We start from the raw sequence: 27,498 nt of genomic DNA, 5'->3' as shown, positions 1-27,498 counted from the left end.
CCAATAACCAAAGGGCCCCGGGTTGGAGGGTGACTAGAGCCCCCTTAGCGACAACTCCAAGCCTTACCTGGACAACCAGGAGTATCATTCCTATCATTAATATTTTTATGGTATTATAATTTTATGGACTTACTACAGAGAGGAAGAGGAGAGGGATAGAGAGTTAGAAACATCGATGGGAGAGAAACATCTATAAGCTTCCTCCTGCACACTCCCTACTGGGGTTGTGCCTGCAAGCAAGGTACATGCCCTTGACCAGAATCGAACCTGGGACCTTTCAATCCACAGGCCGATGCTTTATCCGCTGAGCCAAACCGGTTAGGGCGGCACCGGTGTTTTTAATGATTCCCCATGACCTGCTCCTCACCTACCTCAAAACCACCTGGGTAGGTGTTTAAAACCCACTTTCTAAGGCACCACTCCGATCTCCTTGGAAATCAGCATGGAGTCCATCCACCAGGTGAGGACCAGACACCCAGGCCCGGCTAAGCTGACCACAGTCCTAAGCCCCCTCAAAACAGTTACAGCCCTCACCCTCTTCAACACCATCCCTCCTGCTGGACCATCTCTGAGCCCCTCCGTTGAGATGTTGAGCTCCTTGTGCCTTAACCATATCGCTAACACTAACACTACCCTAGACCTAATGCTAAACCTACCCTAATGCTAACCCTAACCCCAGCCCTAACCCTAAACCTAAATGTAGCCTTAGTCCTAACACTAACCCTAGCCCTAATGCAAGCCCTAGCCCTAACCTTAACCCTAACCCTAACTCTAGACCTAACCCTACCCTAGCCTTAAACTTAACCATAATCCTAACCCTAGCCTTAACCCTAACCCTAGCCCTAACCCTAACCCTAGCCCTAACCGTAATCCTAACCCTAACCCTAACCCTAATCCTAGCCCTAGACCTAACCCTAGCCCTAACCCTAACCCTAGCCCTGACCCTAACTTAAGCTTAAGATATGTGTTCATTTCTATGACGACTAAGGAGCTTATCTCTTTTTGTTCCTTTCCTTGCCCTATGTCTGGTTTAGCTAGGTACCTGGTAAACATTTTACTAGGCATTAATGGTCCTCCGCCTTGGCCCAGGCCCCTTTTCTTGGGAAAATATGTTAATCAGAGTCCAAGATCTGGCCTTGCATGGCCAATCTCTTCATCTCCTGTCCTTGCTTCCCAGAGCACTCTAAGAACAGTGGTGCTGGCAGCAGAAGATACATATCAGCAATACTCAGGAGATGGGTGGGTCTCCTCCTTCCGCATCCCTTCCAGACCCCTCCCTAGGAAGTCCTCCCGGGCCCCCTTCCCAGCTTCCTCTTGGGCCCCAGGCCTGGGACTCACAGGCGGGGGCCATGGGGGCGGGGGGATCTGGAGCTCTGTCTTCCTGCCAGGCCCCGTAGATCTCCACTGCCTTCCCAGAAAAGGGAACGCTGGCCTAAGGATGTCACCCATTGTTTCTCCTTCCCACAGCGGCTTGTTCCGGGGAGGAGGTGCACTTCCCTTTGAAGTCCGAATCCATTTCTTTTTAGTAAGGAACGACCAGAGAACTGGGAACACCATTGGCTCTGAACACGAAGTACCTTCAACTCGTGGCTCTCCAACAAGCTAAGAAGCTGCCTGAAGAGCCTGAGCCGTACCTCACGCCGACATGATCAGGATGTATTTCAATTAAGAAACCAAATCTCTGGGCTGGAATGTACATTTTCCTAAGGGTCATCTGCTTGATCAACCCCACAGATGGTGTGGATCAAGGCAGGGGACCCAGGAAGCTGCCTCTGAGAACCCCCGTCAGGAAAGGACTCCAGGAGGGTGGCTGGCGGGCAGCTCCAGCTGTTATCCCTTCCAAGTCCAGCTCAGCTTTGGAGCTGAGCACCTGCTCTTCTCTGGGTGGCCTTGCCAATGTCCAAGTGACATGGCAACTCGTGATGCCCTTGGTTTCTCTGGACCTTGGTTGCTTTTTCAAAGTTACTTTGTCAACTCTTTAAGGGTTGGATTTGACCGATAGCTTTCAAACACACCTAGCAGCCTACCTTTGTCTTCCTCTCTGTAAGTCCACGTTAGAACCACCCAGGTAGGACCGAGCGCACAGCTGCTTTGGATGTGGCAGGGATGGGTCTCAGTGGGGCCCTGCCCCTCTCCGCGCCATCGAGTCTCCACTCCAGTGCCATTCCCCAGTCAAAAGCACTCCACCCTATTGTGCCTTTGACTGATTGTAGAAACCATCACTCATCCAGCCTGGCACAGGTTTAAGCCCTTGGCACTCCCTCACTCAGTTAATCCTCTCAACAGCCATGGCCCTCACCAACGTTACATGATCTGCTCAGCTACAGCTAAGATGAAAGTGAGGATTCAGAGCCCAGGCCAGCTGCTTCCCCAACCCCTGCCGGGTTCCCAGGGGCCCAGACCCTTTGCCCTGCCCCAGGTCCACATTCAGGACCATGGGGATAAGGTACTATCCCAGAAGGGATTCGAGAATAAAAGGTGTCTGGCCAGCTAAGCCTGGAGACACTCGGGGGGGGGGGGGGGGGGGGGCTTTCCGGTTTTGGGTCCCCCGCAAGGGGGAAGGAAGCTTCTTATGGAGAGGCTGCGAGGGGGTGCCCACAACTCCCCTCGCAGCAACCACACATGCAAAGGTTTGACAGAGGACACAATTCACACAGGCCCTCATTAGGGAAGAGGGCCCCCCCTGCTTTATCCCCGGCAGGGAAAGAGCAAGGAAATTGGATCGGCCTATCTGTGCCCGAACAAAAGCCACTGGTGGGCTTCGGAACTGGCAAAGGCTGTTTCCTAATGATGTGCCTCTTAGAAACCGGCGGCTGGAAGGAACTTGAGCAGCCCAGAGTCCCCCGGAGCAAAGGATCCCTCAATTAGCACTTGTTCCTGGAAAGCTCTCACGTGCCAGGCACTGGGTCTGGTGATGCTGGGGATGCAGAAGTGACATCACCGGACGACAAGCATTTTGTGGATTGAGAGGCCTGGTCCCATCGGCTGGAAAGCCATGTCCCTGTACACCACCCACGGTCTTTGCATGGAGCATGAATGAAGTCATCCACGGCTTGGCACCAATGGTATGCACCAGGGCAAGTCTCTGGACACTTCTCGCACGTTTCTCTCTGCTGAGAGTGGCACTGCTGTTTCTCTTCCTTCCTTCCCAGCCATTCTTTCTGGCCTCGGATGCAGCGTCACCTCTTCCAGCACACCCGACAGACTTAGACAGGTGGGAGCCCATCCTATGGGCTGGCATGAACCCCAGTGCCTGCCCCACTCACCATCCTGCCCGCCCATGGCCTGTCTGTGTCCGCATGTTTCCCCAACCTGCACTGAAATGGCACAGGAGGCACTTGCTTAACGTCTCAGGACTGAGTTGGCCGTCGTTGGGCTGCAGTCACTCCTGTTCAATGAGGAGCACGATGGATGGGGTTGCCCATGGACACCGCCCGCCTGATGTTGTGTGGCTGACGGAGGAGGGCTCCTGGGCAGACACTGGTTTCTGGGAGGGGGGTGATCTCCATGGAGGTTTCCAATCAGGTTCCAGTAGCTGCTGAATCCTGCTGAAGCCTGGATCTCTGGGCCCTGGGGAAGGCCGGCCACCCAGGGCTTTTATTAGACTCACCCTGAGAACTGGACTCAGAAACGGTACCAGGCTTTGGGACTCAACAGGCTTTGGAGTCCGTGCCTGACTCTATCCTCACAGGGCGCTTACCTTGGGGGAAGTCTGTGTCTGCCCGGGCTCCTCCCCTAATCTGAAATAGGAACGTGACTCACACCTCCGAAGGCGGGGTGAGGATTCACTCAGGGAGATAGACAAGTCAGCGAGCCGTTACCCCTAACCGGCCGGCACACGCCCTGTCCTGAGGGAAGGCAGCCTTGGCCTTGTCTGGCAGTAGTGATGGTTCACCGTGAACGGAAGACCCTCAAGAACATCCGAGTTCCCACCTGGTGCACAGCGGCCACAAACCTCGGAAGCAGGAAGTCACCTTCACCAGACCCCAGACTTTTAGTTAAATACGCACAATTTTATTGATTGAAGAGATTAGGACAAAAACATTAAACCAAATACAGGACAAAGCACCAGAGGCCACAGATTCCCACCATGCATGTCACCACTCTCTCCTCCTCCCGGGTCCTTAAAAAATACAGGGGGAGGGAAGGAAACAGGTCCTCCTCGACACAGCACCATCCTCAGCGTGTAAAAAGCCTCTCCTCTCCATCTTCTGTTATCAAAATAGAATCCAGGGCACGTCCATGGCTGCCTTGTCTCCAGACACGAACGGGGGAGCCGCCCTCTCGGGAAGGGGCCGGCCGGGCTCCTGTTGGGCAGGCGTGAAGCATCCACGGTCCGCACATACATGCCACATACGATAATGGAGCACAGATTCAAGTAACATTTACATACTAGAGTCCACGTGTCACCTACCCAAAAACAGGACCAGTTCACACAACGTATACAGGCAGTAAAATCCAAACAACTGAGGTACTGGAAACACAAATATTTATGCCGAAAGAGTTCTGTATCATACAGCGATAGAAAAGCCGTTAATAAAAAAAAAAAAACATTGGCCACTCAAAATCAAATAAAGCTATCTAGAAAAGCCAAAGGAAAGGTTATTTCAGGGACAGAAATACTCAAACAAGGAAAAAAAAAAAATATATATATATATATAAATGTTAACGACAGCATGTAACATGTCTCCCAAGTCAACCCGTAATTGAAGTACTGGCTTAATACATCACAATGTGACATTTTCCTTAATAAATAGAAGAGTTCTCGAAGATACAAAGGTGCGTGTGGGGGTAGAAGCCGTTTTATTTATATCGTCCTCGCTTTCAGCTTATTGTCTTTCCCACTTATCTCTACCGAGGTTTTTGTCCAGACCAGAGGGCCTCCGAAGCCAAGAGGGCCATTCTCCACGAAGGGAACGAGAGAGCCGCCCTGTATTTTACACATGGGGGACAACCTGCTCTGTCTCGCTCGTCTCCAATCGAACAAAGACACACATGTTTTCTTGAGAGCCCCGGGTTGTAGAGGCTTCCGACTCCAAGCTTCCTGCTCTCTCACTCCCATCTCCGCCCAGCGCGATGCCTCGCAGGCAACCCTGGTCGTTCAACAGGAAAAAGACTCAGGAGGCGAATGCCTTTCTCCTTTCTTCCTTCCTTTTCTCTTTCTTTCAACTATGAGAGCAGTGATGCTCTGGAAGTTTGACTTCTAAGAGCTTCCTGACACGAAACAGAATAGCTTATGAAGGCCAGGTCCCCCTCCCCTTTTCAGGGAGCTGAGAATGAACATGTCCCTTCCCGAACGGGGTATTGAATACTTTACCTCGAAGGAATGAGTTGAGAGAGCGATTAAGAGACACAAACTGGACTTTCCTTTTCTTTTAGTTTAGCACCCAGGTTTCATGTCAGTCTGTGTGCACCGAATTGTCTTTAAGTGACCGGTTAATGATCAGATAGGTGGTTGGCTTGTTTCAAAAGAAAAAAGAAAAAGAAGAAGAAGAAAAAAAAGAAAACCCTTGGCCGATTGTACCTTCCCTGAATCATGACAAGAAGTTAGATGCTAACAGTGCGATGCCGAGATGTGGGTTTGAGGCAGAGAGTTTCGATTCTGTCAGGATCTGCAACTAGTTTTGAACAAAATGAAAAGTGGGGTGGACAGAGCCAACTGAGGGGGGTGGTCTCCGGGGCTCCATCAGGGAGGAGAAACTGCAGGGGGCTTCCCCCCACCCCTGACCCGGCCCCAGAGCCCGACCCCACCCCACACCTCCCGTCCCCATGCTACATGTTCAGTCAGCTCCTTGAAGGTTTCCCTTCTTTGAACCAAGAAACCTGTGAGTGTCAGTGTCATTCCTGCTACGGAGCCAGGTGACGTGTGGTCCCTGGAGGAAGTCCCTTCGCTGCCCTCTGCCGCTCCGGTACCAGCCCAGTCTCTGTGGGGCGTGAGCTCAGTTAAAGAAAGGGTCCAAGTTCTCTTCCATGTTGACATCCGGCACCAGCTGGTCAGACACCTCCTTAGCACCATATCCTGAACTGGAGACGCTGAAATCTGTAGAAAACCAAGGATGGTCCAGAATTTCCTGCGAGGTCAGCCGCTCGGAAGGCTCCCGCCGCAGGATGCTCCGGATGAGGCACTTGGCCTTGGGCGACAGCGTCTCTGGAATGTTGAACTGGCCGCGCCGGATCTTGCTGAAGAGGGAACTGGGCTCAATGTCATGGAAAGGGTACCGCCCTACCAACATGGTGTACAGCATCACGCCCAGGCTCCACACGTCGGCGGCCTTGCCCGAGTAGCTGCCACTGGTGTTCAAGATCTCCGGGCTCACGTAGGCCGGGCAGCCGTGCTTGTCGGAGAGCGAGTCATCATCTCCCCGCAGAATGTAGGCATCTTCCAGGCTTTCCAGCTTGACCCGGGTCCTGCAAGGAAAGGAGGGACACATGAGCTCCTGAGGGTGCTCCGACACATCATTACATCATAGCTCCTGCTCAGTATCCAGGGACTCCTACTCCTTCCTTCATCCGCTCACCAGCCTTCAACATTACTCACTGAGCACCTTCTAGTGCCAGACCCCCTCCCAGAGCTGGGGACACAGGAGTGAGCAAGACTGACAAGGACTCTGCATGAAGCTTACAACCTATTAGGGGACTCAACCCTTTAGCAAGTAAACAGGTCACCAATAACAGCATTGCCTCGTCTTAGTGCTGAGGGAACAAGACATGAAGTCACCTGCTCCAAGTCACATCTGAGTAATGACTGGGATTCCCAAGATCTGAACTCAGATCCAACCAACTGGGAAGCTGACAGAAGCTCTGTCCACCACGCTTGGTAAACCTGGCAGACACCGTCTGCAAGGACCTCTCACGTTACTCAAGTGCACTTTGGCCTCACACAATGCTTTGGTTAGACATGGAAGGTTGTACGATCCTATTTTACAGGTAAGAACATGGAGGCTCAGAGCTTGAGTAACTTGCTCAAAGCCTTTTAGCTGGGAAACAGAAGGCCTGACCTCATGTCTCCCTAAGTCAACCATGTTGCACGTGTGTACATGTGTGTGTGTGCTTGCGTGCATGGGTGTGTGTGCTTGAATAACAGGATGAGCCCAAGAGCCTTCTCAAACTTGTCACGCTGTTCCCCCATCTTCCCCCTGCCATGTGAGGACCACAGTGCTGGCTGACACGAAAGTAGGACTCTCCTGGGGGCACTGGGTAAGAACAGAGGTGGAGAAATTTCATGAAACTCTGAGTCCCTGGAATCTAGGCCTTTATGCAGTGGGTCTTGATATCATCACTGGGTATAAAATAAAGTAAGTACTCAGTAAAGACTTTTGGAAATAAGTTGAATTCTTATCATTAGCTATACATACTTTCCAGTGAATGGAACTGAGGACCAGGATGCGAAGTGACTTGTTCAAGACTGAGGGCTGTCCCCGACCCAGCAGCATAAGCTCACACCCCAGTGTTCTCTGTTTAGCCAAGAGGCCTCCCGAGAATCCCTGTCTCCCCATCTTGTGATTCTTTAAGGGGAAAATTGAGAATGACTACCTTTCAGTGCTTAAGACCACAATCCTCCTCCTACTCTCCCGGCCCAGAACACTGCCACCCCCACAGAGGGTCAGCGCTTCTCAGGCCCCATAAACTCAGTGGACCCTATTCCGTCACCCTGATCAAGGCTTGCCAGGAAGGTGACATAGGACAGGAAGGAGGGACTAGATTTAGGGTTAGAACCTCATAAATAGCACCAACTAGGTCCGTATCAGTCACATCAAGTGGTTCCTTCATCTCCCTGTTGCCCAGGTGTCATGAGGCTCACATGCCCAGAGAAGAGAAAAGTGCTTGGAAATACCACAAGGTCCTCAGTTAGAGCCCTGACTCCGGTCCATCACTGCTCTTTCTCGCCTTCCTCCTACTGCACATCTTGGCCTTTTAGGGTGATGACCACCACTACTCAGAGAGCCCCAGAGAGGAGGCGAGGCTCAAACTCATCCAGGGAGAGCTCCACAGGACAGGTCTGAGGAAATCTCAGCTGAATCTAAGATCTCATATTTGTTTTTTGTGTGTTTTTTTTTAACATATTTTTATTGATTTTAGAGAGGAAGGGAGAGGGAGAGGGAGAGATAGAAACATCAATGATGGGAGAGAATCATTGATCTGCTGCCTCCTGCATGCCCCACACTGGGGATTGAGCCCGCAACCCAGCCTGTGCCCTGACTGGTAATTGATCCGTTCATAGTTCAACGCTCAACCACTGAGCCACACCGGCCGGGCTAAGATCTCATATTTGGATGGTAGCAGTTTCAAAGACCACGGAGTGACAACTCCCCTGAACTTATTTCCATCCATGAACAAGAAATGGTGTGGGTAGCCCTAACTGGTTTGGTTCAGTGGATAGAGCGTCAGCCTGTGGACTGAAGGGTCCCAGGTTCGATTCCGGTCAAGGGCATGTACCTTGGTTGCGGGCACATCCCCAGTAGGAGGTGTGCAGGAGGCAGCTGATCGATGTTTCTCTTTCATCAATGTTTCTAACTCTCTATCCCTCTCCCTTCCTCTCTGTAAAAAATCAATAAAATATATTTTTTAAAAAGAAAAAAGAAAAGAAATGGTGTGGGTTGGAGCTAGGAGAGTGGACTGAAGCCAGACATCTCCACCTGCGGTGTGGCTGTGGAGCAGTCGCTCAACCTCTACGCCTCTCAGCCTTGCAGAGGACTGTTGAAGAAGGTAACCTTCCTTTGTTTTTTTATTTTAGTTGTTTATTGCAGTAAAATTTGCATAAAATTTCCCACGTTTACCATTTTTAAGTGTAAGGTTCCTTAGCACTGTTGGGCATCTATCTAGACAAGACAGCCTGAACGTCTGCTGGATGGACATCCTGGGGTTCCAGGATGCAGAGCAGCCGATCTGTTACACGTGCTCCCCATGCTCTGTCGTAACCCGTGGTCCACACCATCTCCTCTCCCAACAGCGAATGGCCTAGAAAGGCAGGGAGGGTCGAGGGTGCTATTCCAGAATTGTGCTGACTGAGCACAGACGCCCTCTTGCTTTGCTTTTTCTCCTCTAAGGGGGCAGGTGGGCTGACCCACAGCAGAGATTGGAGGTGAGTCAGTGAAACGCAAGGGGCGGAGGGGAGGGAAGCGCAAACCACAGGCACAAGCGGGCTCTCTCCACAGCTTCCTCCGCCTGCTCTCACCCTTAAACGCGCCTGCCGAGTCCAGGAGTGAGCCAGACTCCTCAACTCCAAGTTCACTGTCTTGGCAGCAGAGGAGCTGCGGGAATAATCATTGCAGTGGAAAGAACAGTAATAATGATAATAAGCCTACCCAGAAGGCGAGGGACGCAGCAGCGGAATGAGCACTAAATCGGAATCGGAGGGTCAAGCCCAGGGCTGGGCTCCTCTGCGGACGCTCACCAGGTAAGGCCAACACCTTCGCCGAGGCCGCAGTGACCTGCGGCATCTCAGCCTCGTCTTCAGCCCTCGCCCCTCTCTCCATCCCAGCCTCCCCACTGTTCCTCAAGCACGCAGACGGACCTGGGTCCTTCCTGGGGCCTTTGAACAGGGTCCCCCTCAGGCCCTCACCCCAAATGCGCTTCTCCAGACGCCAGTGCAGCTCACTCCCGCTCTCTCAGGTCTCTGCACAGGTGAACTTTATGCAAGAGGCCTGGCCTGACCACCCCATAGAGGGCAGCCCCCACCCCGCTGCTCCCTACCCCCTCGTCACCACCTGAACACGACGCATGGTCTTTCAGTACTTACGCATGTTCGCTCTATGTCTTATTCCCATGCTCATCCTGGGGTGATCACCTCATTCCCCCTCCTGGAGCCACGTGCGGGTGGCTGAGGGCCCCCTGCACATAGAGACCAGCACCTGTGTTACCGCGATGCTTCAGCACCTACGCTGGTCCCCGGCACACGGCAGACACTCCGTCCACGGGTGAAAGGCAATCTCGCAGTTATGCCCTCAGCGCTTCTGTGGGCTCAGCTTTAAAGAAACAAGCACCAGCTGCCTCCCTGGCCAGGCTTAGTGAGGTCACGTGAAGGCGCCACGGAAGCAGGTGCTGTAAATCACTTCCCGTGCGGGTGGAGGGAGATCCACCCAGCCCTTCCAGGGACAGACTGCAGCGCCTCGAGCTCTTTGCTAAGCCCCATCTAAAGCCCTGTCACTCTCATCCCTGTCCAGGTCACACCCCCAGGTTCGGACTCTCTCCTTCCCCCTCCCCCCACGCCTCCCCCCCAGGCAGCAGGGACCACACCTGCATCCTAAACCCTCTTCTGGGGTCCTTCTCCAGAAAGGGCCCTAGAAAATGCTAGAGGGCTCTCTCCTGTCAACGAACCCCTCCCTGCAGCCCCCCGCCCCACCCCTCCCCACCTGGAGACGGGACTCAGAGGTTATGCAAATACCTAGGGAATTTGAGAGTGAAATCAAGACACCCCATGCGCTGCGGTCCAGCTGTCCCCAAGCTCACCCATGTGTTGTGTCCCTACCTGCTTGTCACATCGGTGTGGTGTGTGCTGGGGCAGGGCAGCCACAGAGCCGGCCCGTGCAACTCGAAAGTTACCAGACACCAAAGACCACGCTATGGCGCGGAACGTGTGCCAGGTACCTCCGCCTGCTCTCAAAGTTCCTAAGATCAACTTCCAAAGCAAAAATGATCTTCCCTCCATGTGGACCCTGAGCCTGAGGCTGAGAGGGTGGGCACGCTCGTCGGGCTAGTAGGGCTAGTTGGGGGCCGGGCGCTCGCCTCTCTGGGCTGTGAGCTCAGCCAGTGAGGTTCCAACTACGTGGGCAGCACAGGTGCGCCCAGGACCAGGGCAGGCGGCCCCGGGGCAGGAGTCTGCTCCCGGGATGGAGGAGCACACGCATCCCAGGCAGGGGAGGGAGGAGGGAAGGAGAAGCCAGGAAAAGGACGCAGAGGAAACAGCCTCACAGGCGTCTGACCTTGCCTGCTTCTGGGAACATCCTGAACTTGTTTACATCACTCCCAGGCAAGGGTCGAGGCGGGCGGCCTGGGTTACGTCTTTAGACAAGGTCCTTCCAGGGTGCGCATGGCAGGGACCGAGCTGGGCTGGAGTTCCGGTCCAGTCCCCACGGACTTGTTACGCAAGGGAGGTCTCTGGGGCTTGACCCCCCCTCTGGGAATGGGGGCCACTGCCCTCGCCTCTATAACGTGGGTGGGGGAGGCCTGGCGGAGCACCTGCGTGGGTCCGAGTGGGAGGAAATGAATGAATCTGCTTTCCACATCGGACGTCTCCTGAAGAGCCCGGAGACTATAAATTTCCAGGCGAAGAAATTGATTTTCGTGACCATCGGTGGCCCTAATAATTCAAATGTCCATCATGTGGGCATTTAAACTAGGAACTGGGGGTGCAGGCGTGACACGTGACACCCATTTGCTCAGTTCTGTGAGGATTCAATGAGCAATGCTCCCACAGGACTTGTACAGTATCTACTGAGAGCCCAGCAACACGGCGGCACATGCTGGCCACTCAGATCGAGTTTACTATTAAGACAGGGTCTCACTTCAACCCCAGAGCCTGGAGGGGAAGACAGATGGACAGGCCTCAGGCAGATGGACGTGGATATGCATTCTATGCCCAGATTCCTTGCTGGGCTCTTTGCACTTGTTTTCCCCCAACCTGGCATGTCCTTCCCCCACCCAGGTGCCCAGCTCGCTCCGGCTCACTTTACTCAGTCCTGAGGGAGGTCTGCAGGATGGGCTTCCGAGAGGCGGTGGCACACGAAGGATACAGAGTCCCAAGAGTGACAAGGAGGAACGGTGGAGATGCTGGTGACCAAAACGCTGCAAATGACAGTGGCTGTTCCTGCGGCTTCTTGGAGGAGAGAGCCACGAGCCCAGGGCAGGATGCCTTTGGCCCAGACGCTGCCTCCCCGCATGCGTCTTGCAACCTGGCTGCGGCCCAGGCGCGGCACAGCCTGCTCTGCTCTCGACCTCTGAATGAACGTGGCTCGCACGGGGCAGCCTATGTACTCGGGGCCGGCCCAGCCAGTGCCAGGCCTGGTGTCGCTGGCTCCCGAGCCAGGTGAGGAAGCCAGAACCAGCAGGACACAGCTCTGCTCCCCGCCTCGGGGAGCAGCGTTGGCCTTCACATTTATAAATGAAAACGTATGGCTACGTGGACTGAAAAGGGCTCTGTCAGCTTTACAAGTCCTGATTTTAAGTTTAATTTTTAAACTATAGGGGTAGCAACACTTCCTATATGGCATCCTTAGGATGATAATAATTATAGTAACAATAGCAACCACAAAGTGAACGTCTAAATGCTGGAATTTCTTGCCCGGCCAGTGGCTCAATGGTTGCGCATGGACCTGTGAATCAGGAGATCATGAGTTCGATTCCCAGTCAGGACACATGCCCGGGTTACAGGCTCGATCCCCAGTGTGGGCCACGCAGGAGGCAGCTGATCAATAAATCTCTTATCATTGATGTTTCTATCTCTCTCCCTCTCCCCTCCTCTCTGAAATCAATAAAAAATAAAAAATACTGGAATTTCTTCAGTCTATGTCTCTATTTCTCTTAACAAAACTGAAAGGCAAATATTATATGTGCAAACTTCCTAAAAAGTAAGGAAACTGAGGCCCAGAGAAAGAAATGTGCGGGTCCTGAATAGGGTAACTGAAAAAAATTGAGCTCCGAATCCCTGTCGGGAGGATCCTGAGGTGGGAGCTCTCTCCAAAGTGCATCGTGGCACCAGCACTAAGTTTCCTCCGTCAAAAATGGGGACACTTTTAAGGAAAACCCTGGGTACATAGAGACCAACAAGGCCCAGGCCTATGCAGAACATCACATACACGCTCGAGCCGCTGTAGCTCACGAGGCGCACGTGGGAAGCTGGACCTGCCCATGTACCAGATGACGAAGCTGAGGTACAGAACACTGATGCGGCCTGTCCAAGGTCCCCTAGCAACTGAGCGGCAGAGCTTGGGTTCAAACCCAAGTGTTCGGCCTCCAAATTTAGTGCTCCTTCCAAAATCTCAAAACTGGCCTACACAAGCAGACCAGGCCTGGCTTTTAAACCTTTACACAGCCCTGGGCTCTGGGCAGGAAGCGATGAGGACAGGCTGGGCAGGGCGGGGCTGGGCTGGGAGTTCAGCCAGGCAAAGTGGGCCTGGCCAGGATGGGAAGTCCGGTGGCCTGAGGTCAGTGGAATCCGGAGAAGTCATTGAAGGCCATTCCAGGGGGTGGGTCCAAGCCGGCCAAGGGTCGAGCGAGACCATCAGCTGCAGCCAGGTCTGGCCTTGCTCTGCCTGCTACTGTGACGCTACGCTTGGCCACCAGTCCTGGTGCCAGCAAAGAGCCACCTGGGGCTGTAGCTGAGGGGGTGGGGAGCTAGGGAAGGACCGCCCCAGCACCAAATCAACCTGGCAGCCACCACTGGGTCTCTACGGGCCGCTAAACTTTGCCCAATAAACCTTCACTCCTTTAATTCTGGTTCCTATGCACATAAATTTTTCCAGCAGTCACCTCTGAGCGCCACCAATGCACCAGGTCCAGTAGATGCAGTGAACAGGCCCAGCTCCAAGGCCAAGCTGCTCAGCAGTGAGCACAGAGCAGCCGGGACACCAGGAAGGGAGACACTTCAGGGAGAGGAGAGTCCCCAGGGAGGGGCCCAGAAGAGGGGCTGGTGAGCTGTGCCGGGAGCTGTACCCTCTGGGCACCTCACACGCACATCAGGGAGCTGGGCTTGATGAAGGAGAACATCACGGCTTAGAAAGATGAAGTACCTGCTAGGAAGTCCCACAGTTGGGATGAGAATCTCAATCCAACTCATGCTCCCAGGTGTTCCCACTGCACCGCTGCCTGGCCTCATGCATGGGCCTCATGCACGGCCTCAGCCTCATGCATGAACCTCATGCAATTGCCTGCAGGCACAGTCGCTGGAGTCTTCTTGGCCCCTGGGAGAGGCACAGTCGCTGGAGTCTTCTTGGCCCCTGGGAGAGCGGGGAAGCCAGCCTGCCGTCTCCATAGGAACAGGCAGGGAATCCCCAGACAGACAAAGCAGCTCAGGGCTCCTCATCAATGCGCCAGTGGCCTCCCGCTGCCCTGCACTTAGCCCTGCTCCTGCAGGATCCCCGGCCCCAAATCCATCATCTCCCGATGGCCCCTCAGACAGGCGTCTGCACACCACCTCCCGCTAATGCTGGGACGAGGGCCCCGCCAGCCCTGTTCTCCCAGACAGCCAGGCGCACTTGCCCAGCTGCTTAGGGTCCAGAACTTTCCTCCCATGCCCCATGGGTGGGGTGGAGTGGGGTCAGGGTGCAGGCCAGTCCCTTCAGCCTCCTCTGTCCCCCCACAAAGTCCCCCCAAAGCACGTCCCTCCGGACACACAGCATGCTGGGAACTCCTGGCCTTTGCTCAAACTCCCTTCCCTCCTGTTGAGTCTATTCCTAAGCAGAGTTCCCCCAGGCAGCTCCCCACGCACTGCGCTTAGGCCCTTCCTAAGGGAAATGACACCCCAACACGGACACCGATGGCAGGGTCTGCATAAATCGTTCTGCATAAATCGTTCAATCCGGACGGAAACGCTGGGGGATTTCTCGTGCGACGTGGATCTGGGTAAGTGGTTCTCTTTGAAAGGTGTGTCCACGGCAGATCCATACGCCTTCATCCTTCAGGCTCGCATCCCAGGCAAGGACACCCATGGCCCGCACTCCTCCTTGCCCCCCTCCTTCTGTCACTAGAACCCAATCTGAGCTGCTCCTACTCCATGAAGGGGGTCTTCACTGATTCAGTGCCCACAGCGTTCCAGGAGTGGGGACCGAGCGACAGCTCCTGAGAGGCAGACACGGGCACGTAGAACAGAGAGACGCCCCGTGACAGAGAGTGGGGGCTGGGGGAGAGGACTCCTCGCCATCCTGGGAAAAAGGGTGGGTACCTGAGCCTTCCCCAAGGGTCGGCAGGGTCAACATAAAGACGGGAATTCCAGGAGCTCATGTCACTGGCTGTCAATGCAAGGAAGCAGAGTCCGGTCTCCAGGACTCGGTGCCTGCCCTCTCTGCCCTGCTGGATCTTACAGCTTCAACAGAGGCAGGAGCAGCCTGGAGATCTAAAGGGAGAGCCAGGAGAGATGCTAACAACAGAGAAAGAGCCCGGCCCAGGTTGGGGAGGGAGGGAGAAACGCCCCCATCCCCAGCATGAGGCGCAGCGGGGGATGGAACAGGTGGCCCCAGGTTCCTACACGGGGTCCCAGCTCCCTCCTGCAGACACAGGCACAGACCAGCTTCCACAGAGCAGAGGAAATGAAACGTGTGACGTCAATTGATAAAGATCTTCTAACCAAAGAAGAAACATGTACAGGGGCATGTTTCTCCATTCACAGGGGCATTTCTGTGCAATGAAATGTCAACTCCGGGCCTTGACTGGGGGCGGGGAGTGAGGGGTGGCAGGGAGCCTCATCCCAAGGGAGAGGAGCCAAGCAGGTAAAACAGGGACTTCCTTTCGGCAGCCCCGCCTGCACCCAAGGCTGCCCCAGCTGAGAGGACTCCTCCCACCCCGAGTCAGCGAGCTGGCCCCGGGTCACCCCGAGAGACAGACCCCCGTGGCGGGAGGCTCAGGACAGCAGGTGCGAATTCGGAGCCAAGCACGGGTTCACCGCACTCATTCATTGACTCCCCGGGGGGAAGTCTTGTTCTCTCCACAGAGGAGGCGCTCTGAGCAGAGGCGGTGAGGTGACTTGGCAAGGTTAAGTGCAAGAGCAGAGATCCCTATCCAGACAGCGGCTCTGCCTCCACACGGGAGTAACCAGCCTCTCCCAAGCGCAGGCCTCCCCTGAGAGGCTCCGACTGCAACACGGGGCCCCAAAGAACAGCTGACCACGCAGACCACTCTAATGGCACAGCAGGCCAGGGGGGTGGAGGACACAGACACAGGCACACCCTTTGGGGGTTTGGGCACTGCCCTCTGTCGATTCAAGGCCCAACCCACACTCAGGGGGCCCCTCCGTGCAGATTTGACTATAGGAACTATGGATGCAAAGGGTGTGCACAGGACGAATTCAACCCGGGTAGGGGTTTAACTTCCTCAAAACGAAAACAAAAGAAGGGGGGCTGTGCCCGCAGAAACATCAGGGCAGGTGGAGGCGCAGGGCAGGAAACAGGGCCGGTCCAGGCCCGGTGGGTGGCACCCTTCACTCTCCGGTGAGCCTGGTGTCCACCTTCCTGTGCGTACATCTTGTCAACCGTCTGGCCTTTCAGAGCAGAAGGTTCCACAGCACATGCACTTGACCTCTACCAGTCACCCTCCCAGCACTGATTCAGTGAAGAGGATGTGGCTTCAATCTGAACCCTGACATCACAAGAGCCCCCGCTCTTCACGGAAATGGCTGCCGGAGAGACGGGCCACATTCCCCCAGGAACCCACAGAACCCTGGGAACCGCTCACCATAGTTTCATCAATGACTCTAGGACCAGCTGTCCATCAGTGAGAGCCCGCCCCACCCTGTGAGTCGCAGTATCCTCTCCTTGAACTTTCACAACCACCTCCCAGGGATGCCCCTGTCATTTCAGCTCGGAGGAAGCTGCAGCTTAGAAGCGTTCCATCGCGTAGCCACGATCAGGTGGCTCATCGTGGTAGAGCCAGAATTTGAATCTCGAGCCTCAATCAAAATAAAACAGAAGCAGGAGAGTCTGAGATGCTGCTACTGCAACCCAGAGGCAGACGGCACAGGCGCACGGGCTTCGGGTCGAAGGCAAGGCTGAGTGTCATCTGCGTACAACGTCTGCAACGTGACCGTGGGCAATGCCTTCCGGTGCTGGCAGTGCCACTCGATGGCTGACCATGGACTCAGAGTTCCAGGTGGTCCAGGACGGAAAGTCTACGCGCGGGAGCCGCCCACAGGCAGGTCTCCTTCTGGACCAGGTGCCGCCAATTCCAATGGGTAATGCCTGTGCCTCCAATCACTTTCAAGGGCATCAAGGAAGGAGACGCCTATCTCTGAGAAGACTAATGTGCAAACATTTGAAGATTAATAATAAAGCAGCCCTTCCAAGTCTCATCTATGCTTTTCCCTCTGAGGACCATGCATCAAGGGGCAGAAAACAGGCAAATGCCGTCATTTCCCTCCCAAAAGTCTTTCAGGTCCAACCCACTGCTTCCCACATTGTCTATCAGGAGAGGAGGACGCTTCGGTCCTACTGAAACGCCTATGGGTTAGGTCCTAGTTACCAGATGGAAGGTGAGATCTGTCAGCAGCGAGGCCCCCACGAGGTCCCAGGGCCCCTGCAGGCCACTGTGCGGGCCCCGGAGACTCGTCTGCTGGGAATCACGAGGGACAACTCTGATTGATGCGTGACAAACCGGGGTCTCACACTCTGCAACCGAGGTTCAAATCCAAAACAACACTAAGAAGGAAAAGGCTACGAGGCATGACTCCCTTTTTACAAACACTTGACAGTTGGTTTAAAAAAAAGTCTTAGCAGCTACTGATGAGAACACTGACCCACCAGACGGAGACACTTGTCATGTGCAGAACAGCCAGTCCCCTGGGACCGCAGCAGGCCATGGGGCTCTGGGGGGAAGTGACAGGATTTCCAGGCTAGCGCCATCGTCAAACAGGTTGTGTGACCTTGAGCAAGGTCACTTCACTCCTGTGTGGCCATCACCACCCATCAGATGGGGCGGTTCTCCTCTCCCGTGGCCCCTCGGGAAAGCGGGGCTGCAGGGACCACGTGCTCTGAGACATGCGGGGGACAGATGACAGGCTAATGTTTTCTTTTACAAAAGGCAAATGCTCCTTAAAATGCAAAAGGGTTTAGCTTTGATATGTTTGCTCCAGGGAACGGTTCTGGGTTCCCAACCACATGGGACACTTTTTCTAGTTCTTTCTAGAAAGGGTCATGCTCTTTTGCAAAAGTCAAACATAACTCCGAAGCGAACACCAGTGATCACCATCCTCCTGTTGGAAGCTTCTTGCATCTTGGTGTGTCTTCCCGAGGCGCAAGGACATCAAGGATTTGGGCTTTGCCAAGACATGCTCCTTGGCAACCCTTCGACCCATTGTCATAGAGGGCAGGGCAGGCCAGGCCTGGGAAAGCCCCACAAAGGCGAGTGTGAGCTCTGCCTCAGCCCCTATTGGCTGCCAGCTAGCTGTGGGCACCGGAGCAAGCTCACCTCTGGGCTTGGCCTCCCAGACCCTTGGGGACTCCCAGACGCCACTCCTGCTCTACGTCCTGTGACCCGGGACGTCCACCCTACTCTGCCTCACTTCACAAACACACATGGACCATGGTGAGCCATGGCTGGACCTGCCACCCCAGGTGCTTGCTGATGCCTGAAACTCCTCTCTGAAGAGAGGCGATCAAAGATGGTGCTTCAAAAGGGGATCCCAGAGACGGGCATCCACCTGCTGTCCTGCTCCGTCTGTCAGGCAAGTGGCTTTCTTGGGAGCTGTCTCATCAGAGAACCTGCCCAGACGATTGTTCTTTCCCATCTGAGACCCCCCCTCCCCCCCACATGCTGCCCTTTGGAGCCCCCCTCAGTAACCCGGACATGCGATTGTCACCTCTCCAGTTTACAGGGAGAAGTAAGTTACAGGATAACCTCAGAGAAGGACCTTATAGATGCCACCACATATTAACTCTTACATTTGTAGTTCACATTTGGATACATCTCCAAGAAAGGCGGAACACAGGAGGGCAAAATCTCATTCATACGTGGAATCTAATAAACAGAATAAACTGATGAACAAAACAGATCCAGAGACACAGAAGCATAGAACAGACTGCTGAATCTTAGGGGGAAGGCAGGGGTGGGTGGGTGGGAAGAGATCAACCAAAGAACTATATGCATATATGCATATCCCCAGGATACAGACAATAGGGTGGTGAAGGCCTGAGGGAAGTGGGGGGGTGGGGGAGGGAGGAGGGCAGCTAGAAGGGGTCAGTAGAGGAAAAAGGGGGACAATAATTTTTTTTTTAAAGGATGCCTTTTCAGATATAGATCTACCTTCCAAAGGAGAGTACTCAAAAAAGCACATACCTGAATGTTATAGCTCAGAAAGACCTTGGAGCCAATATAACAGCCAGGACAGAGATAAGGACTAGAGGCTGGGGGAGGGGACCAACTCAGGTCACACAGGATATTAAAGGCAAAACCAGGTAAGGGCCTGGGCCTCCAGGCTTCAAGGGCAGAAGCCTCTGAGTTGCAGAAAAGATAAGCATCCCCCACACTCTAGATCAGGGGTGGGCAAACTTTTTGACTCGAGGGCCACAATGGGTTCTTAAACTGGACCGGAGGGCCGGAACAAAAGCATGGATGGAGTGTTTGTGTGAACTAATATAAATTCAAAGTAAACATCATTACATAAAAGGGTACGGTCTTTTTTTTTTTTTAGTTTTATTCATTTCAAACGGGCCGGATCCGGCCCGCGGGCCGTATGCCCACGGCTGCTCTAGATCTTAGGGTATCTCTCTCTTCTTCAGTTTGTTAATAAAACTAAAAGCCATTCACTATCAAGACCTAAAAGCCATTCACTATCAATGTAACTGCCACAGATACCTCTGACACCCCTTAATGGGTGTAAATATGGAACGATACCCAACCTCTGTGGGTCTGGGGAACCCAGTGGCGTCTGCACTTTGTACACCATCTGGATTATAACGCTCACGGAATTATTCCATTTGGGTTACGCAGCCACGGGCCCTCTTCCCTTGTTAATCCCCAAATGCTTCCCAGGCATTTACTTCCCCATCAGCTCAAAGCACACGAGGGAAAACCCACGCCCACGCCACTGGATCTGTCTCACTCAGATGCCTATAAGCAACAGCCCAAAAATATCACAGGCCCCTGGGGTGGAAGATAGCAAGCCCTGTGCAGACACACAAAAGGCATTCCAGAAATGCGAGCGGAGTGAGTGACGCGTGCCGGACCTGCATTCAGGCGGTGTGCAACAGCTGTGACAATGGACTTGCACGCCACTATCCACTTTCCCAACAGGCGGCCCCAAGGATTCCGTGACCTCACGCACGTAGGCCCTCTAGGACAATTCTTGGAATAGTCAGCGATGAAGATAAATCAGCTGCCTCCACCCCCCCTAAAAAAGCACATTATTAGAAAGGAAAAAGGAACTTGAAAGAGTTTTTTCAATCAAAGTCAGCTGGAGGAGAAAGCAGGGCCCCCGTGGGGTCTGCTAAATAGAATGTAATGAGTTAATGGAAGAACCAGAAATGGAAGCCAGATGCCCAGCATCCTGTCCAGCTGTCTCCAAAAATAACCGGGACCTTCGCGGGCCGTGGATGTGCGGCGGCAGGCTTCTCACCTGGAAGGCCGGTCCTGCCCACGTGGCCTATGACATATTCCTCTTTCAAGTCTTGGCCCCAGAGTCATCGCTCTTACAAAAACCTCTGGACTCTGCATCCTAGTTGGTACCGCCATCCCAGCCCCCAATCCCATCTGACCCACTACCTACCTTTATTTAGGGCCTGTAACACCATCTTTGTAGGTCAGTTGACTAGTAAATGTATCTTGTTATTCATAGCACTGAGAACTGTGACTAATACTATATATTGAGGAAATACCCATTGAAGGAGGGAATGAATGAATGAATGAATGAATGAATATTAAAGGATGGATGCCAGGCACTGAATGTGCTGAAGGTAGGGTTTGGAAAATCTTGCCTCATTCACACTGAAAATGCCACCCAGGCTGGCAGCCACCTTCAGAGTTCAGAACACCAAAACCAAAATAGTTAGCAGGTCACAACACACCCTGCACCTGTCCTTGGAGCATCGGATAACACCTTGGGAGTGAGGGGTGACTATTTTCCAAGGGCACGTCAAGCCTTATATTCACCCCTTTGTCCCTTCAGGCTGTCTTCCCCACACCCAGACCACAGGCAGCAGAACAGCCTCCACGCAGCTCTCAGCAGGCTGCTCAGAGCAGCCGTGGTGGTGTGGACGGAAATGAGACTCACCTTTCTTCGTCCTTAAAGATGAATTTCCGTAGCTTGAGGTCACGCAGCACCAGCCCCCCGTCGTGGCAGTGGGCCACGGCAGAGGCGATCTGGTAGAACAGTCTGGCCGCCTCCTCCTCCCTCAGCTTCTTGCACGTGCGGACGAAGGAATGCATGTCCCCATAGCTCCGCTCAAAGAACACATAGGCTTTGGTCTCCCCCAGGAGAATCTCGGTGATTTGGTTGATGTTGCTGTGGGCAGACAGGCAAAAGCAGGGGGCCAGGGACTCCTGGTAGCAGCTGATATCGAACACCTAGGGCAGAGTGAACAACAAGACCAAGAGTCAGAGGGGCCTCTTGGACGGCCAATCACAGCATGCGAGCACCTCCCACAGGGACCAGCTTTTGCTGACAAAGGGTGTGCTGACCTGGAACCCAGACCACCCTGGGCCTGTGTCCTGCCAGCTGGACGCCCTTGAAGAAGTCGCTGGGCCTCTCTGGGCCTCCCAGACGTCATGTGTAATATGGGCAAATGCTATTTGGGAGGATGATATGAAAAAGTGAAGGTAAGAGTGTTTTTGCAAGACAAAAAAAATCACCACAAAAGGTCAATCTTATTACTTTTCTCTCCCAATTAACTCTGTTTAAGAAGAATTAATGCAAAATCGGAGAATGACCCATCCCAAGCTCCAGAGATAACACCTTATGTTCCTTCAGGGGAAAAAAAAAAAGAAAGAAAAGAAAAATGGACATGAACACTATTCAGCTACCTGTATAACCATTATAGACCACATACTCTGTGCAATACAACGGAGTCATATAGCACTATACGACACATTAGCAGTTACTAGATTACATGCCCAGGCCGCCATGCCTCCCTCTCACAGATGTGGAAATGGAGCCCCTGAGAGCAAGTCCCATCCAGCCCCTGGTGGCAGGGCTGGGAACAGGACGCTGTCCTTGCTCCCAGGAAGGCAGGCATGCTCCTCTCTCTCTTCCCTCCACAGATTCTAGCTCAATGAATCAGTTATGCAACGACTTCCTATGAATCAAAAGGAGCCTGTGAAATGCTGCCTCATTGTGGGGTTATTGAAAAAGAAAATCCACCCTCCACACCTTTTTGCAACAGACATGAGAGGTATTAGCCTGCAGAGAGTTCTGAGGGTGAAAAAAAATTAAAAAGCGTTCATTCATCTGCAGCCCTCCCCTGAATCAGGACCACAAAGGCCTGGGTTTGGAATGTGGTTTCACCATCTGCCTGGGAATGTGGGTTCGAGAATCCATCCTGTGCCTGCAGGAGTGGGGGCCGGCGCGGGTGGGGTGCCTCCCTGGAGAGCGGGATCGCTGTGACAACAAGATGCTTTGTGTGATCAATGCACCGTCATTTAACTTCCCGTGTTTCTTTTTCATGAGTTAAAACATGCTCTCCTTTAGCAGCATTCTGCAGGGCCGTGGGGAAAACGCTGGCCTAGAAATCACCAAATTTGAGGCTCTAATCCTGGCTGGGCCACTGCTAATCTGGATGAGGTGGGTACAAAGCATTAGGGCCACGCCCCCCCACCCCCTTCATAAACAGGAGACGTTGATTTAGGGCCCCACCGACCTTCTGGGGGTCTGGATCCCACATGAGAACCTGAAAAGAGCGCTTAGCCGACAATGCCTATTCCCAAATGCACCCACGATACTGGATTTATTTTAAGAGAAGACACAGGCCTCCTGAAACCATCCACGGATGCAGGCTGCCATCTCCGAATCCATGAGTGAAGTCACTCTCAGCTTCAAAAAATAAAACCTATGAATCAGACAGGGTGAGCAAGAGCCTGGGAAGCGCCGGTGCTAAACCCTGGGCGAGGAAGCGCAGTAACTTTGTGAATGAACCATAATGAGCCATCTCAGGAAAGCCCTCGATTTTAAGAATGAGTCCGTCAGCATCTCCAGGGACCACAAATCACACCCCGAGGCTGTCAAAGGATGACCTCCGAGCGCTGACCCTGGAGGTCCATTCAATTAAGCATCTGCTACGCTTGAGTCAACTGTAACACCCAGACCCCGACTGCAGGGAGCAGGGACCCAGGCAGCCTGGGGAACCTGGGCGAGTGTGAGCGCTCTGCAGAGGCTAATGCAGGCGCTGCGCTTACATAACCGCCGCGTGTCTGCCAGCGGGCTGCAGGTACCGTTATTTACAATATACTTCCCGTTTCAAGTGCATTTGTTAAAAATAAAAAGTGATTTTTTTTTTTTTTTTGCTCAGCACCTTTAGTCGATGATCCCGCCCAATGCTGAAACACTGAATGGATGTAGATTTAAAAAAAGAAAATCGAACACCTTCATGGCAGCATCAATAGTAGCCATAGCCTTTGTAGAGGAGACCAGATTCCAAGATGGTGGACGGAGAATGGAAAATAAAGCCAGGACGAATGTTTTCCCAAATGGGCAGGAACCAAACGTTTATTAGCAGCTATAACAGGCATTTATGGGCTTGGATTGGTACTTAAACCATCACCTTCAAGTGCAAAATTGAGCCATGAGCCTGGTTGGCGGCTGCTTTTGAATGTTTAATTTAGACCCTCAGGTATATAATGTGACAGTTCAGATAAAGCAGTAAGATTGGGCCATCTTTAATAGCATTTGCAAAAAAAAAAAGGGGGGGGGGATTCTGCCAAGATGGTAGTATGTCAATCTGCACAGTAACTACCTGCACTTCCATGAAAGCCAGAAGCTACAGGCCCTTAAAACTCCCTCCCTCCCTTTGCTTACTGTAGGCATGGGGACAATGAGCAGGCCTGACTATTTGGGTTAAATGACCCTCCCCCCTCCCCCACCCCCCACCCCCATAATGTCCCATAGAATTCTCTATACAGTCCTCTGCAATAAGTGGCATCTTATTTGCAAACGTTTTTTCTTGGATCAACACCGAGCTAGGAGACAAGAACTCTAGATTTTAAGTCATCGATGCATAGGTTTCACTCAGCCTTGCAGTAAGCTAAGCGCCCACAGTACACATCTGAGGGGAGCTCATGGAAGCCACCCTGAAACACCACTGAGAGCTCCCAAGCACCTCCCGCACGCCACTGTGCTTGCATGGATGCCACCATCACCTCTGGTAAAAAGGCAGGGGCACAGAGGCTGCTGTGTCTTAAAGGGATGACCTCTGTCAAGCAGAACAATGATACTGCACTTAAAGCCACTCGCAGCCACACAGTAATTGGCGAGGGGCTGCTTCAATCTTTGCCATCACAAAACCAGCAGATGAAGTACAGTGAGGGGCCAGAGAGCAAGTCTGCAAACGACACTGTGAGGTCAGCCCAACGTGAAATATGGCTCGAAGAAGCCGAACCGAGGAAGAAAGAGCAGGGGCCCGAGGCACCTCTGCTTTTTAAACAAAGAAATAACAGCAAGACGCTGCTGCAGACTCGGGTGGCAGAGTCCCCTCGCTTCAAAGCACCTCCAGCCTTTGAAAAAATATGAAAATGCTGTGCCCGAGTTGAGCGAAAGGAGTGAAAACGCTCACTGCTGGGTGATTGTGCATATTTCCTAGCAGAGTGGCAGCTCTGTGGAATTCATTCATTTCAAAGGATGACTACCCTATTGTGCAACGTTGTCGGTCTTCTGAATAGCCTACTGAATTTTGGTTAACCAGGCACAGTTGCTCTGGGTGTCAATAACTCAGAAGATGCAAAATACCAAATGCTCGGTGCAAGCAGAGAGCAGTATTTAAAAGAGTCTCTTCTTTTCCCCCCGAGGTCTAATCCGAGCAATTGCAAAACTGACTGGAGAGTTCCACAAAACCCATGTCTTACAATGAAACACTCCAGTCCCCTATGAAATAAAGCCTGTGGTTGATGGTAAAAGTGTCAGGCAATTCAAAGACAGCAGGGGTCCCCACTCCTGATGGCCCCCCTCTCCACCCCATCCCTCTAACCCCCAACCCCCACTCCCACCCTCCAGTGGGGGGGAAAACAACAGTGAGCAAATCTAAAATGAAGTGACAATGAGCTCTTGATCTATGTCCAATTCCTCGGTAGAGGTGTGCTCTAATGTCCTTTTTTTTTGCTTTTGCAACTATCCTCCTGCTCATCCCCTCGTCTGGTGCCCCGTGGGTGCCTACAAAGACACACAGACACACATGCATAAACCAGTCACTGTTCAGGGTCAAAGACAAAAAGGAAATCAATCGTAGGGTCCATCTCTGCATTAGGGAGAATATCCTGAGGCTCCAAACCTTTCAGGCAAAGGTGTTGGGGGGGGGGGGGCAGGGGCTGGGGAAAGGGGGAGCGCCAGGGGCCTTCAAGCACGGAAGTCTGGGGATGAGAAGAAACAGACACAAGCCAGGGACCCAGAGGAGTCACTATTTTCCTACACCCGGAGGTGTGCAGGCGGCTTTGATTTCCCACCCACCAGGCCTCCTTTAAGGCTCCAGGCAGAAGCAAGCTCCCTGCGCTGGGCCCCTCGGCTCAGCCAGAGGGGACACCTTTGTGCGTCCCTTTGAAAGGGCACCTTCGGAACAAAGCTCGAACACCTGCACGCTGCTCAGAACAATGGCTGCGAGAGGAACCGGGTCATCTCTGCCTTGAAATGAGCGGGGGATTCCCTGCTCCCGGCTGGAAGGGGAGGGGGCTGGACACCCGGAGACATCCCCTGGGCGGTAGGACGCAGGGTCCCGCGCGGAGGCGCTCCACGAGCCTCTGGGGCCACGCGTGTCCGTGGCCCTCGCGGGGTCCCGCCGCCCTCGCCGCTCCGGGCTTCCCCAGGACGCCCCCGCCGCAGCCCTCCCCATTGTCTGCACCGCTCGGAAAACTTCGCCACAACTAGTCGCCCGGGAACAAATAAATAAAGAAGCCCCTGGAGCAAGGCCACGGATGTGTTACCCGGGGAATCTCCCTCCCCAGACGCCAGGCTGGGCGACCTCCCGCCCCCTGCAGAGGCCTGGGAATCTTTTTGAAAAGACAAAAAAAGCCAAACCCAGCCGAGGGCTCGTTACCTTGCACACCAGCTCCTCTCCGCTGTGCAGATGCACCGCGCGGAAAACGCGGTCTCCCTCCAGAGGCTCCAACAATAAGTATTTCCCGATGCAAGAAACGCAATGCGACAAGTTCGGAGTCTCGGGCGGGCTCGGGGAGCCGAGGTTCGGGCTGAAACTCTGGCTGGGCTCGGCGGACCTTATAGACGACAACTCTTCGAAATCCTGGGTTTTGTTCCGCGATCTCCCATATCTCGCTATTGTGATGGGGGTAGACCTGTGTATGTTCATGAGTGTGGGGATCGCACACGACCAGCAAACAAAAACCCGCCGGAGGGATGAGTCGCTGGCGAGCGCGGCTGCAGGCGCCTCCGTGCCACGGATTTTAAAAGGGGGCGCGAGGGGAGGGGACGGGAAGGGGGCTGCGCGGAGAGAGAGTTAGAAGCCCCAGCAGGGCGCAGCTGGGCACCTGGTCTGCTCCGAGCCCGGCTCCCGGGGGCACTAGGTCGGCAGCGGCTCGGGTCCTTTTGTTGCCCCAAAGCAGCCAGCGATGTGCAGAATCGCGGCACTTTTAGTTTCTCTCTCCCTCTGTTTCCAACGTGGATCTAGGCGAGGAGCCGGGTTGCTCAAGTGGGAGCTGCAGCGCCGGGTCCCCCGGAGCGACCCCCACGCAGGCTTCAGACTTGCAGGCGGGTTGGGTGGCAGGAGCCCTGCTCGAGTTGGTGCAATCTTCGGGGAGCGCACGGCGGCCGCTTGCTCTCCGCGCGTTAGAAACCCGACAAAAAGAGAAAGGAAATCAGCACGGGTCTACCGGCTCGCGCCGCGCGGCAGGCGGAATCCGCGCTGCACCCCCTTTTTTGGTGGAAAGGGTGGGGGGGCGTGGAAGGGGGGGGGGTTGCCGGAGAGGGTAGTTATCTACGACTTAACTGTAGATGGCGTCTGAGGCTTTTCCAAGATCGCAAGAGCTCTCCCAAGAATTAAACAAACAGACCAAAAAAAAAAAAAAAAAAAGCAAGGGAGCATTTAACTTGGAGCGGTCAGCGCGGCCAACAAAAGATTGCAAAAGCCGGGCGCGGGGTGGCGGCGCGGGCCGGGCTCAGGTACCGCGACGAAGCGCAGGCTTGGCCGGCCGGCCGGCGGTCAGCACAGGCTCATGCTGCCGCCGCTCGCCGGGGCTCCGGGTGGTCCTCCGAGGAGAGGGAGAAGCGCGGGCAGAGTCCAGGGCAGATCAATGGTCTCCGATTTCCCCGGCTGGCCGAGCTTCCGGGGGTCCTCCGGGCGCTGGAAGGGGATGCGCCCCCAGCCCTGCCAGCCCGCGGCGTTCCTTCCCGCCGGGTCACCGGATCCTGCCTCGGAAGAATTTGCAACCACTCCGGCTTCCCCTACCCTAAACCCGATCTGCCTGGACGGATTGGTTTTGGAGGAAATTGCCGGCTTTTCTTCCTCTTCTTTTATGTGTTCCTTTCCCCCTCGGAGGGAAGAGTGTTTAAAATTGCAGGGGATGGCCGACGGTGCCCGAGGCCAGTCCCCGAGCTCAGCACGCCCGCATCTCCCGGCGAGGCGGTATTAATAGTTACTTACGTGGCCGGGATCTCTAAGCTAGCGGGGCTGGCGGGTGTGCGCCTGTGTGCGCGCGCGCCTCGCTCGC

At 54.0% G+C, this 27,498-nt stretch overlaps 1 protein-coding gene across 2 annotated transcripts; it reads right to left on the bottom strand.

Moving 5' to 3' along the window:
• Nucleotides 1-3,992: 3,992 nt before the first annotated feature.
• TRIB2 (tribbles pseudokinase 2) lies at nt 3,993-27,498 on the bottom strand. Of its 2 annotated transcripts, XM_023759898.1 has the most exons (4): nt 25,872-26,234; nt 21,319-21,425; nt 20,912-21,204; nt 3,993-6,408 (listed from the first exon to the last, which is right to left on the bottom strand). In XM_023759898.1, exons 3-4 carry the CDS (start codon nt 21,064-21,066, stop codon nt 5,940-5,942), a joined length of 624 nt encoding a protein of 207 aa, XP_023615666.1. In that variant the 5' UTR covers nt 21,067-21,204; nt 21,319-21,425; nt 25,872-26,234; the 3' UTR covers nt 3,993-5,939. The 2 variants fall into 2 exon arrangements, with proteins under 2 accessions (XP_023615666.1, XP_006096067.1); XM_006096005.3 differs by lacking the exon at nt 21,319-21,425 and having other exon boundaries at nt 25,872-27,498.

Source organism: Myotis lucifugus, unplaced genomic scaffold (genome assembly GCF_000147115.1).
Source record: "Myotis lucifugus unplaced genomic scaffold, Myoluc2.0 scaffold_165, whole genome shotgun sequence".
In the NCBI taxonomy this organism is placed as follows: domain Eukaryota; kingdom Metazoa; phylum Chordata; class Mammalia; order Chiroptera; family Vespertilionidae; genus Myotis; species Myotis lucifugus.
The sequence above is the reverse complement of the archived record's forward strand: the minus strand, read 5'-3'. Positions and strand labels throughout refer to the sequence as shown.